The sequence below is a fragment of the Rattus norvegicus genome, chromosome 10, assembly GCF_036323735.1.
Source record: "Rattus norvegicus strain BN/NHsdMcwi chromosome 10, GRCr8, whole genome shotgun sequence".
NCBI lineage: Eukaryota > Metazoa > Chordata > Mammalia > Rodentia > Muridae > Rattus > Rattus norvegicus.
The window spans coordinates 100,652,064-100,664,901 of record NC_086028.1 but is presented as its reverse complement, the minus strand read 5'-3'; the positions used below and the strand labels follow the sequence as shown (position 1 = coordinate 100,664,901).

The following is a 12,838-nucleotide window of genomic DNA, read 5'->3' as shown; positions in this document are numbered from 1 at the left end:
TTCACAAGGAGAGATGCAGAGAGAGAAAAGATGTAATCCAGCAAACCCCTCACCCAGGAGGTTACTAAGTTGCAGAGTATTATGGGAAAGGAGTGCAACCAAAGACAGTGTGGCTGCAGTAGCAAGGGAGCACAAGGCAGCCCAGGGTAAGCCCATGGCAGTAGCCTAGGTGAAGGCCAGGATTGCAAAGGGTGTTGCTAAGGCTCAGCCTGGGACAGCACTGCTAGAGACCTCTGAGCAGGGATTTCTCTGGCCAGGGGCATCTGTTACAGTGGCTGCTCAGGCCCCAGGCATTTGCTCAGAGCAAGAGGGAGGATGTGGCTTTAAGTTGAAGTTTCCTGTAGTTCAAGCTGGCCTTGAACTTCTGATCTTCCTTTTTCCAACATCAAATGCTGTTGTTAAAGGCATTCCCCAGTATGCTCGGTCTTATGAGAATCTGGACAGTGAATGCAAGGTTTCACGAAGGCTAGGCAAACCCTCTATCCACCGTGCTGAATCCACAAACCCTTGCTCTGTTCCTGGAAGGCAGACACAAACACACACAAACATACAATTAAAATAAAACTAATGTTTTAAAAAAGGAAAAATAAATATATATTGTATTCAAAATCAACTTTAACAAACATACAAACAAGTTTCAAAGAGGAATTCATTTATTAAAGAACATTTTATGCTTTGCTTTAAATAATATTTGTCGGGTGTGTGGTATGGGATGTGTTTGTGAGTGTGGGGTGCAGTGCAGCCTGCACATGGGAGTCAGAGGGCAACTCATGGGAGTTGGTTCTCTCCTTCCACCCTAAGTCCTGGGCACTGACCTCAGGTGTCCAGGATTTCACTGCAAGGCTGATCCATCCCATTGACTCTTAGAAGATATTTTCAAAGTTCCCAAGTCATTGTGCTTACAGTCCATGCTCATAGATGAGGAGGTTATCCTAACGGTGCATTGGAGGCTCTGTGCTGCCTGGATTTAATGTCCAATTGGCCCAAGCTATGGTCTCCTTAGGGAAGGAAACGTCAGCTGAGAAACAGCTCCACGCAGGCAGAGTGGTACAGACATTTGATGCCCACAGTGGGGAGGCAGAGGCAGGGGGATCTCTGTGAGTTCTAGGACAGCAAGTCACCATGACTACATACAGGGACAGACTTCCTGTTTCAGCTCTGGGCTGGTGGCACTGGGTTCTATAAGAAAGCAGGCTGAGCAAGCCATGAGGAGAGGAACAGTAAGTGGCCGCCCTCCATGGCCTCTGCATCAGCTGCTGCCTCGGGGTTCCTGCCCTGTCTGTCTTCTGTTTTGACTGCTTTTGATGCTGGTCTGAGATATGGAAGAGACAACAGAATAAACCTTTTCTTCCCCAAGTTGCTTTTGGTTGTGGTTGGTGTTTCTTCACAGCAACAGAATCCCTGCCTGAGACATGGGCTCGCACTCAAAGTCCCAACACGGGCTTTTCAGAAAAACCTTTCCTTTTATAAAACTTTGTGTTGTTTTTCATGTGTGTGCATGGGTGCGTGCGTGCGTGTGCGTGTGTGTGTGTGTGTGTGTGTGTGTGTGTGTGTGTGTGTGTGTGTCTGTCTGTCTGTCTGTCTGTCTGTCTGTCTGCCTGCCTGCCTGCCTGCCTGCCTGTCTGTCTACCTTATAAGATCAGGACTTACAACGGCCAGAAGGAGGCATTAATCCCTTGAGCTGGGCTATGAGACAGGCTCGCTGCTAAGAAGTGAATTCAGCGTCTCTGACAGAGCAGTCGCTGCTCTCAGTGGAGCCATCTCTCTAGCCCAAATTTGATTTTCCTTTTAGGAACTCGATTGTCTTTCCCAAGATGGGAGCAGCAGAGGACCTGACCAGTGTTGATGAAGACTCATCCACACCTAAGAAGAGAGCAGAGACACCAAGACCACGGTGTTCAGTGTGACCCACGCTGGCTCAGTGGGTGACGATGCTCCACAAGCCTGGGGACCGGCATTCAGTGTTCGTACCTCATGTGACTGTGGAAGGAGGGAACTGATTCCACGAAGGTCTGCCCTGACTGTGGCATGCACATGCACACACCCATCACACATGCACTCAATAATCATGAAAAATAAAATGTAAGGAGTTAGACACAAACATGTTTAAAATACAGGAAAGCAATTTAAATTTTAGTGTGTCACCTTCTCTTCTTCCTGTTAGTACCAGTCTTCCCCTCCTCTTCATCTTCTGAGGTTATTTTGTTGAAAATATTTTTGTTTATTTTTATTTGCATGAGGGTTTGTGCCTGTGCATGTTACTGTACCTAGCAGTGCTCAGACAGGGCTGAAGAGGAAGTTGGATCCCTTAGAAATGGAGTTAGAGGCTACTGGGGTGCAAACCTGGATGAACAGACAGTGCTTGTGACTGCCAAACCATCTCTCCACCATCGTATGTCGTCTAAGATGACCAAGAATTTACCATGTAGCTGAGGATGAAACTCCAGGTTCTCCTGGCTCTAAGTCAAGTGTGCTGGGATTGCAAGCATGTGCTTGTATGGATATTTCTTAACTCAGAGCCAAAGGTCTGAGCCAGAAAGGAAATATCGACTAATTTGATACACTGCAATTAAAAGCTATTCATCAAAATATATATCTCCTTCTATCTATATCCATATCCTTGTCCATATCCATATCCATATCCATATCTATATCTATATCTATATCTGACGGTGGAGGTAATTCAGTCAATAAAGGGCTCAATGAACCAGCATGAGGACCTGAGGCAGATCAGCAGAATTCACATAAAAGCAGGTCTTGGTGATGAGTGCTTGTGTTTTATTTCATAACAACAGCAGGAAGGGAGAGGGAGGAGAAGATGATGACAAGGAGGGAAGGAGAGAGAAGCAAAGGAGGCTATAATGTGTTTAACCACAGAAGGGAAAAATGATGTCTTGAGTGCCTACATAGCCAACCACAGGGCAGCACAGGCAGGATGCATGTTAGAGCATCCACATATCAGATGTAGAAACCTTAAAGACACAATGTAAACTGCTAAAGCCACAAGACTTAGAAATGAACCAGGTGACTGGGCATGGTAGCACATGGCTGTAACCCCAGAACTAGGGAGGCAGAGGCAGGAGGATCAGGGGTTGGAAAGTAGACTGGGCTATATAGTGAAACCCTGTAAATGCCAAAAAAGGAAGGAGAAAGGATGGAGGAAAAACAAGAGGCAGACAGAGAGACAGACAGACAGGAGGGGTGGATGGGGTGCATCTCTGTGGTAAAGTGCTTGTTCTGTGAGTCAGGCTTTGGGTTTACTTCAGAAAACTGGGGGGAAAATATAACATTGGTCCTGGTATAACAGTGCTGGTGAATTTCTGAGTTTAAGGCCAATTGGTCTATATAGTGAATTCTGGACCAGGCATCCATAGAAAGATTCTATGTAAAAAAAAAAAAGAAAAAGTATAACTTCATTTATATAACAATCAGACACAGAGATGACAGAGAAGCTAAACAATACACCCTTGGCAGCCCATGAGCATGTATGCAGCAAAGCCTTAAGCCAAGCAGATAGAAGTGTTAGATTCAGGATGTCAGCAGGGTGGCTGGGAAGCAGGGATGTGACAGCAGACAGTAAGGTCATCTGTATAGACCACGTTCTATTAGTGAATCTGGAGGACACAGTGCATTGGGTATTTCTCATGGAAGGTGTACGTATCTATTTGACAAGCTGTCACATTGTCCTCTAAGTGTCTACGTCTCTATCCTTGAATGAGCGCTGCCCTGGCCTTGGGTTGGCGATGGTTCCTTCTGCTGTGGTGTAAATGACCATCGAGTGCTCAGCCCTGTATGACACCGCCATCCCACCACAAGGCAGAGAGGGAGAGGAAAGAGTTCCACAGGCAGAGGTAGAGGAGGAGAGTGCCCTGAAATGCTGAGTTCTGAATGTGGCATTGTCTCCTGATCCTGAGGTCACTACAGCCATGGTCACATGCCCAAGACCAAGTCAGCAAGGTCAGCTAGCATCCAGTCAGGAGGCGCTAACTGTTCTCGGTGAGATACAAAATGAAAAAGAGAAATGGGAGAAGGGGGAGGGGACATGGAGGGGAGGAGGGAACACAGGCCTGAGGGAGTGGGAGGGTGGGGACGCAGGTGGACAGGATAGAGTCATGTTCAACACAAGTGTGAACTTACCAAAGAACAAGTAAAGGTGCTGTGTTATAATTCTGCAATTACTTTTAATAAATTTACTCAATGTATGAATATTCTATGCACACCAGAAGAGGGCATCTGAACTCATTAGAGATGGTTGTGAGCCACCGATGTAGTTACTGGAATTGAACTCAGGACCTCTGGAAAAGCAGCCAGTGTTGTTACCTGCTGAGCCAATTCCCCAGCTGGTATTTATTGGACACATTCTTTTATGTGTTTGACATGTGCAGAGAATCTTCAAAAAGCATTCTCAAGAACACAGCTTTATTGGTTGTCCTTGGCCACCAGAGGTGATGCATCCAGGGACAGGGCCTCCATATCAACAGACTTCACTGGTACTCATGACAGGGCCCAATGCTATGTCACCCACAGCACCTCTGAGGCCTGTTCACCCACAGGACAGCACAGAGCATGCACAGGAACACTGGCAACTCCAGAAACACCAGGATGCAGAGGTAGAGGCTGCCCAGAAGAGACCTGGAAGGGACAAAGTCACAATGAGCTCCCTTCCCAGAAGGCGACGCTGCTGCCCTGTGCTAGTGCCTGTGTCCATCCCAGGTCTGTGTCTGCAGAGATCTATGCAGGGACAAGGACAGGACTGCCTGAAAGGCCAGTGTGATTAATCCATAGCCCAAGAAGTAGCTGTGAACTCCAGACCAAACCCATGGGCCTCTAACCTCAGGGCCTCTAACCATGCAGACACCTCCTCCCCAGCCCACACCCAGATCTCTTCTAACTGGACTTCTCCCACTTTCTTCTGGGTGTCATTCATTCATTCATTCATTCATTCATTCATTCATTCATACTATGTAGTCCTAGCTGAACGAAGATGTCCTACAACTCATAGACATCCACCTGTTTTTGCCTCCCAAGTATTGGGTGACTTTGCTTCCACATCCCCTGCTTATTCATTTTACATAGATACTTGTGTGTGTGTGTGTGTGTGTGTGTGTGTGTGTGTAAGTGTGTGTTCATGTGTATATATGCAGGTAAACATGCATGTGCATAAATGCAGAGGTCAGAGAATAAACTTGGTCATTCCTCATGAACCACTACTCTGCGTTGGTCCTGAGACAGGTCTCACTACGTAGTCCAGGCTAGAATGGAATCCACTGTGTAATCCAGGCTGGTCCTAAAGTCATAGAGCTTGACCTGCCTCTGCCTCCCAAGTGCTGGGATTAAAGGTGTGAGCCACCTCACCTGGCCCATCTGTCTTGTTTTCTGACAGGATCTCTCACTAGCCTGAAGCTCGCCAAGTAGGGTGTCTTGCCAGTGAGTCTCAGGCATCCTTCTGTCTCTACCTCAGCAGCTCTGGTCCTTCAGGTATGAGCTGAAATGCCTGACTTTCCCTGTAGGTGATATGGCTTAAACTCAGATATACTCAGAGGGGCAGAACCATCTCCCCAGAGCCATTTCTCCAGGCTCTGGATGTGTTTAGGTAGGACCCGCTTGGCAGGAAAGTACTCCAGTTCAGTGGGTGTAGGTTGATGTCTGTATGCAGGTGAGGGCTGGAACAAATTAGGTCAAAGCCATGATTGGACAGTAAAAAACTAAGGTGGTGACAAAGATTTTGTAAGGTGAGAGAGAAGGGGAAGGAGGAGAATCATGATGGAGACGGAAAAGGGTGAGCCAGATATGGGTGATCTTGAATTGCTAAAGTAGCTGTGATGGATTTCTGTAGGCAAATTTATCCTATGTAGGTAAGCTGTTTATAGCCTTATCAGAGGTAATCGATTATCGGCTTGTGAGTTTATTGTGTGGATGGATTGTGGATTGAGAGTATAACATATAAATCAGATTGATAAAATACACTTTATTGAGTCGTGATTTCACTGGGTTGTTGGGAGTCTGAGCAGGGTCAATGGCAGGGAACCATGACAGGCCAGTCCATGCTGGATTTCTAGAACCCTGATTTTACCAGAAAGTTATCAGCTAGCAGAGAGCTGCCGGGAGAGATACTAACCAGAGGTAAATTAGGGTTAGTTCCATTCGGCCCCACAGGTGCCGGGGCTACCGTGGGATAAAGGTTTAGCAAGTTTTTAAATATTTACCGCCAACAAGTGGGTCTGTATCCTAGTGTCACTTCTGTGTCCTTATTTTTAGATGAGCAACTTGTACTCACAAGACCCTCCAAGTTAGCCTGAGATTGGGAATGCAGGAGAGGTATACAAGAGGGAGATCCAAACCCTTCTACCTCTGCTCTCTCAGTATGACCCCTCCTCCCCAATCCAAAAATCTCATGGATGTAGGTTCCTCACCAAGGCCGTGCCCTAGGAGCAGGAATTGTGTCTTCTGTGGTCACACTGGGCTGAGCATGTACCAGTGAGGATCTGATGGTCTCTGGGACTGTTGTAATGCTCCAAAGGCTTGAACCTGTGACTGGAGCAAAGGATGAGAACACAAGACAATTCCTATGACCTCCACACTGTCTCCTACCCACAGGAAGCTCTGTCACTCTGCTTCACATGGCTTCCTGGGGCATGTGGACAGCCGTCTGACAGGCTATCAGCCCCATGGCCACACCAATGCCTGGTCAGGGATTCCCTTCCCAGCCCATCTCAGGGTGCACAGTGTCTGGCCTGCACTTGTAAACATGGAGACAGTCTTCTTACAGAGGAGAGTGTGTCAGGTTCCATTCAATCTCAACCACAGTGTTTGCCTCCTTGTCTGCCATCCTTCTGGGGACAAACAGGGTAGTGAATCTCCTTGTCTGCCTGGCCCACTCATTCTCTGTGTCAGCCAGAAAGGCCACTGGGCAGTGTTCTCTGAGGAATGAGCAGATGGAAAGTTCTAGAGAGGCAGGTGCTTGCAGGGCCCTGGGGAGAGTGGCCTCTACTGCAGAGAGACAGCTGTGTCAGTGGGATTTGCCTTCCCAGACTTCAGTGTGGATCCACAGAGGAGGTTGCAGGGAAACATAAGGGGGAAAATCAAAATTGAGAACCAGGAGCTGGGTGTGGTGATGTCTGCTTGCAATCTGAGCGCAGGAGCGGCAGAGACAAGGACAGCAGGCATTCAAGATGAGTCCTGAGAACACAGTGAGATTGGGGTTTACCTGGATACTCAAGATCCTCTCTCAAAAAACTATGATGATGATGAAGATGGGGAAGGAGAAGAAGGAGAAAAGAAGGAGAAAGATGAAGAACAACAAGAACAGGAAGAAGAAGATGTGATGATAAAAACTGGGCTTATCAGAGGCATTTGACCCCTACTTCAGTCCCTCACCACCCCTGCTCTTAAGGGTTCTAAGTACAAGGGAGGTCCCATAATCTGAGAATGAACTATAGACATGGAGAATATTGGCCACCAAAGTAGCTGAAAGCGTTTTCCATCCTGCAAGGGGAACCTGGAGGAATCCTCTGAGTTCTCCCAGCAGTAAATTGTTGCCGGAAAATGGAGACAAGGGGGAGCTTGGGGTTGTTTGGGGAGTATCTCAGGACGCTGAGAAATGTCCCAGAAGTCCCAGAACCAGTGATGGAGCTGGTACCCCAAGAACCTCCATGGAAAGGACGTATCCACTCAGTCCCAGGTAAGATCCACCTTTGAGAGAAGGGTGCTGATGTGCAGAGGTACTGTTCCCTCATGGAGATTAGGGACAGGATCGTATGAGATCTGGGACAGAGGACTCCTCTCTTAACAGAACTGGAAGTCACAAAGAGCCAACGATTCAGAGCCTGTCTCTAGAAACATTTACACCTGAAACTGTCCCACAGTGGACACAGAGAATCCCCAACACGGGTTGATGAGATGGTTCACTGGCTTAAGGCCCTTGCTTGCCAAGCTTGATGAATGAGTTTGACCCACAAGGTGGAAATAGAGAACTAACACCCAGAAGTTCTCCTTTAACTCACACACACCATGGACCAGCTCCTATACACAGACAAATAAACAATATATAAAAAAGGAAATAAATAAATAAAATAATAAAATATCTTGTAGAACACAGGTTCCCCATTGTTTCTGTCTGTGTGCATGCACACACATGTACTGGTATACACACACTCACTGTCACTTGTACCAAACATATTCTAACAGAAGCATGTGTGGACACACTCTCCCTATCCTGGATCCCTCACTCTCCCAGTTCATCATGCTAAGGATCATGGCTTCCTTCTTCTATGAGGAAATGACAGGCCTGGACTCAGGCTGCCCTGGCATGAAGGAGGCTTACCTGGGACCACAGACAATTCAACCTTGAAGAACTCATCAATCCCCAAGGGGTGATTAGTAAATGGTATATCCACCCCACACATGTAGGTGCCTGCATCCTCCAGGGTGAGGCTCTCCAAGGTCACTGTGAAGGTCAGGTTGTCTGGATCATCCCTGATGGACACTCGGCCATTTCTAGCTTCTTCTGAGCCTCCGGTCTTGACAATATCTTTGCAAAGTAGAACATGTGACCCTCTGCACCAGTATTTCTTATTCATCTTGAATCTCTCCTCATACTGACAAGTCACGCTCAGGGACTCCCCCACAGTGCCTGTCACACTGCTGGGGCCACGCAGAGGGAAACAGCCTGGAAAACACAAATCTCCATTCTGCATCTCATAGCTGGATGAGGAGGACGGCCTCCCCTGAGTCAGCTCTTAGAAAACCCTCAGATCTTGAGGCAACAGTGAGAAAGGAGAGAGGCTTTGTCAGAGCAGGAGTCAGCACTGAGGTTACACAGAGATTGTAAGATAAGTAGAGATTACATGGTTATGGCAGTGACGGTCACAGGTAGCCCTCTGTGTGGTTCCTGATTCTGTCTCACCCTCCTGCCTTCTCTCTAGGCCAGTCTGCCTGTGTTGTCTGCTCCATGCACTTCCCATGGCCCTCTCAGGCTAACAGCAGGAGCTTCCATTTTCAAAGATGGACCTGACACACCCGCCTCGTGCTCACCTGGGACCCGAGAGAGGAGCAGAGCTGAAGGCAGCCACAATCCTATTCCTCTGGGGATCATTTCTTCAGCTCATTTGTCACCTGCACCCATGCCAGAGCCTAGAGGGACAAAGGAGCAGTCTCCTTATACACAGTAGAATGTCCTCTTGCCTAGTTCTCCTTTTTCTCCTCAGTTTCCTGGTTCCTTGCTCCCATGTGAGGCTCTAGATGAAAGTTATAGGGAGGGCTCTAGTCCTCAGAGTCTGGGGTTCCTACCACGCCCAGCAAGTAGGGACACCCATGGATGTGGTTTGAGGATGCCCTCTGTCCCTGAGGGCTTCTACCTACTGCCCAAGAGGCCTGGGGAACATTTCCTTTTTCAGTCAGTTGGCCCACCCTCTCTGACAAACCACTTCACAGAGGAACCACCTCCTTTCAATATTCAGATTATAGGGTGCTCTTAGTTTATGAGGTCTTTAGCACTATTTCCAGGTTCACACTGCTGGTCAAGCTCATGCTATGACCTGATCCCTCAGAGGTTGTCTGGGTGTCTGAGTCCCCACAAAGTGTACAGACCTGCAGGTCACAGCTTTCTCCCCTCCCATCATCTCTTCCTTCTGATTCTGTTTGGTTTGTTGTTTGTCTGTGGCAGCATCTCTAGCCCAGGCTAGACTCTATTTAGCTAAGAATGTCCTTGAACTCATCTTCCTTCCCCCACATCCTGAGTCCAGAAATTTTAGGTGTGTGTCACCACAGCCCAATCATGGTGTGCTCAAGATGGAGCTCAGGGCTACACACATGCTAGGCAAGCACTGTGCCGACTAAGACACATCTTTGGCCCTGATGATTTGAGAAAGTGTCTCACACGGCCACCCACCTGGGCTGCAATGCCCTATTTAGCTCAAGCTAACCTTGAACTCGCAGAAATCTCCCTTCCCTTCAGTACCGGAAGTAGATGGGTGTCACTATGCATGACAGCTCGCTCTTCCTGTGTCTCCTGGCCCCATGTCTAGACATGGACATGATTTCAGGTAGGTGTTGTGTGGAAGAATGTAAGGATGACCTCAGATGTCTACTTTCTTTTTTTTTTTTTTTTGGTTCTTTTTTTTCCGGAGCTGGGGATCGAACCCAGGGCCTTGCGCTTCCTAGGCAAGCACTCTACCACTGAGCTAAATCCCCAACCCCAAGATGTCTACTTTCTGATGACTAAGTTTCCCAGTGCTGGCCGTCTACTTCTCTTTCTTGTTGGGGAAGAAGGAACAAGAGTGAGTACTGAAGTCCACTCACCCACCTGACCACACAGGCACTTATACCCCTCTGATCTATAGAAACATGTGCAGGCTGTGGTGACATTTGTGGGGGACATTTACACTTACAGGGCCCTGGGTTGAGACTCTACTCTGTGTATCCACTCTTATCCCACTCACTTCTAGTCCCTATCAACACCGAACAAAGATGTTCTTCCTACTAACACAGAATGCAAATTCATCATGATGCCCTGGAGCCTCAAAGAAGATGGGCACTGGGCTGAAGGCTCCCTTTCTACCAGCAGGTGAGATCTAGCTCTAGGAAACACAAGGCTGAACAAAAGGACCAAACGGGTTGTTCTGGACTTGTAATTGTTTTCATATTTGAACCAGGTCAAAATGTCATGGGCCTGGATAGAGTGTGTCAGGGCCTGAGGAGGAAGAAGCATCAGTCATAATTAACCCCAACTTCTTGCTTCCCCCAGAAGAGGCATCCTCTGTTCGAGGGTATCTCTGTCTGAGGAAAGGAACAGTCCGACATTGGGAGAATTCTCAATACTGATCTGAACTGAGGGGCACAAGTGCACTACATCCCCTGGCTCAACAGCGGCTAATGGAGATCAGAGAATGTGGGGTTCAGACACAGGTCTGTCTTACAGATGACCTCTGGGATTTCCTCAGAACAGGACTTGACTCATAGCAGAGCACATGACTCATAACTAACTCAGCCGAGAGATCAGTCCGTACCCTCTGGTCCAGACTTGAGGGACGTGGGAATGGAGAGTCACTTTCCAGACAATGTCACAGAACCTGCTCCAGGTGCCACATCAACATACCCGACACAGCACAATGCCACAGTCCCTTTGGACGAACACATCAATAAGGACAAGGGACTCAGAATTATTGGTGATGGTCAGTAGTTGTGCTCCCATTGTACCTCATGCTCATGTTAGGTCACTCTGCCAGGAGCTGTCCTGGTCAGATAAGCTTTGGGAAGACCAGAAACATGCATTAAAAGTTATATAAAGTCGCCCAGAGTCAGGGAGTCAAAGCCGGTTGTCAACCCAGTCCTGTCCTGCACTCGCCTGCCTCTTCTTTTTTGCTTTCAACATGACAGATGCCGCTGTGTCCTTCACCAAGGTCTTCTTGGCTGTTGGAGTGACTGCAGCCATCTTCAAGATGGTGGTAGCACCCATCGAGAGGGTCAAGCTGCTGCTGCAGGTACAGCACGCCAGCAAGCAAATCACGGCAGATAAGCGATACAAGGGCATCATAGACTGTGTGGTTTGTATCCCCAAGGACAGGGAGTCCTGTCCTTCTGGCGTGGTAACCTGGCCAGTGTCATCAGATACTTTCCCACCCAGGCTCTCAACTTTGCCTTCAAAGATAAATACAAGCAGATCTTTTTGGGTGGTGTGGACAAGAGGACCCAGTTTTGGCGGTACTTTGCAGGGAACCTGGCATCAGGTGGTGCTGCTGGGGCCACATCCTTACGCTTTGTGTACCCTCTTGATTTTGCCCGTACCAGTCTAGCAGCTGATGTGGGCAAAGCTGGAGCTGAAAGGGAATTCAAAGGCCTTGGTGACTACCTGGTTAAGATCTACAAATCTGATGGGATTAAGGGCCTGTACCACGGCTTTAATGTGTCAGTACAGGGCATTATCATCTACCAAGCTGCCTATTTCGGTATCTAAGACACCGCAAAGGGAATGCTCCCAGATCCCAAGAATACTCACATCTTCATCAGCTGGATGATTGCACAGTCTGTCACTTCTGTTGCTGGCCTGACTTCCTATCCTTTTGACACGGTTCCTCGTCATATGATGATGCAGTCTGGACACAAAGGAACTGATATCGTGCATACAGGCACGCTTGACTGCTGGCGGAAGATTGCTCCAGACGAAGGAGGCAAGGCCTTTTTCAAGGGTGCATGGTCCAACGTTCTCAGAGGCATGGGTGGTGCCTTTGTGCTTGTCTTGTATGATGAGATCAAGAAGGACACATAAGTATGTCCTAAGTGTTCTCCCCGAGAACAGGCATGTTGTATAACAGACCATATTCTTGAACATTCTGGACAGATTCTCTGGGCTTGTCTGTTTTATCAATGGCAACTATTTACCAGTTGAAAAGTGGGAAGCAATAATATTCATCTGACCAGTTTTCTCTTATGGCCATTTCCATAATGACAATAATGATGGGACTCAATTATATGTTTTATTTCAGCCACTCCTGATAATGAAAAATTGAAGAAATAAAAATATACAAAAAAGTTATATAAAGTCAGTAAGAGATTTATAAACACAGCATTTTAACAGAAAGTCCTATTGCATCAGGGCTACTTTTTATGTCCCACAATGCCATCTAGAACCCCAAGACCCCTTAGTGACTTGGAATTCCATGGAGTTCCATGGGTGTGGGGAGATGGCTCAGTAGGTAAGGTGCTTGCAGTGCAAAGTGATGACTTGGGTTCAGATCCCCAGAAGTCACAGAAAGCTGAATGCTCCCACTCATCTGTAATCTCTGCACTCTTAGGTGAGACAGGACTCAGAGATGAGGGGATTGGGGAAGCTCCTGAGACC

General features: G+C 47.7%; 1 protein-coding gene and 1 pseudogene across 4 annotated transcripts; one reads left to right on the top strand and one right to left on the bottom strand.

Moving 5' to 3' along the window:
- Positions 1–4,402: 4,402 nt before the first annotated feature.
- On the bottom strand, positions 4,403–12,134 carry Igsf7 (immunoglobulin superfamily, member 7). Of its 4 annotated transcripts, XM_039087794.2 has the most exons (5): positions 11,996–12,134; positions 9,034–9,132; positions 8,324–8,668; positions 6,414–6,534; positions 4,403–4,632 (listed from the first exon to the last, which is right to left on the bottom strand). In XM_039087794.2, exons 2-5 carry the CDS (start codon positions 9,092–9,094, stop codon positions 4,518–4,520), a joined length of 642 nt encoding a protein of 213 aa, XP_038943722.1. In that variant the 5' UTR covers positions 9,095–9,132; positions 11,996–12,134; the 3' UTR covers positions 4,403–4,517. The 4 variants fall into 4 exon arrangements, with proteins under 4 accessions (XP_038943722.1, XP_340958.6, XP_006247801.2 ...); XM_340957.10 differs by lacking the exon at positions 11,996–12,134 and having other exon boundaries at positions 6,414–6,528; positions 9,034–9,363; XM_006247739.5 differs by lacking the exon at positions 11,996–12,134 and having other exon boundaries at positions 9,034–9,360.
- Slc25a6-ps2 (solute carrier family 25 member 6, pseudogene 2) lies at positions 11,370–12,265 on the top strand (annotated as a pseudogene).
- The last annotated feature ends 573 nt before the right edge of the window (positions 12,266–12,838 follow it).

Excerpts from the sequence above, each read along its gene's own strand:
- Igsf7 (XM_039087794.2), bottom strand. The coding sequence starts at position 9,094 with ATGATCCCCAGAGGAATAGGATTGTGGCTGCCTTCAGCTCTGCTCCTC. Across the intron at positions 8,669-9,033 it reads GCTCCTCTCTCGGGTCCCAG|GCTGTTTCCCTCTGCGTGGC; the intron begins GTGAGCACGAGG and ends TGTGTTTTCCAG. Across the intron at positions 6,535-8,323 it reads TGAATTGTCTGTGGTCCCAG|TCACAGGTTCAAGCCTTTGG; the intron begins GTAAGCCTCCTT and ends CCTTTGCTCCAG.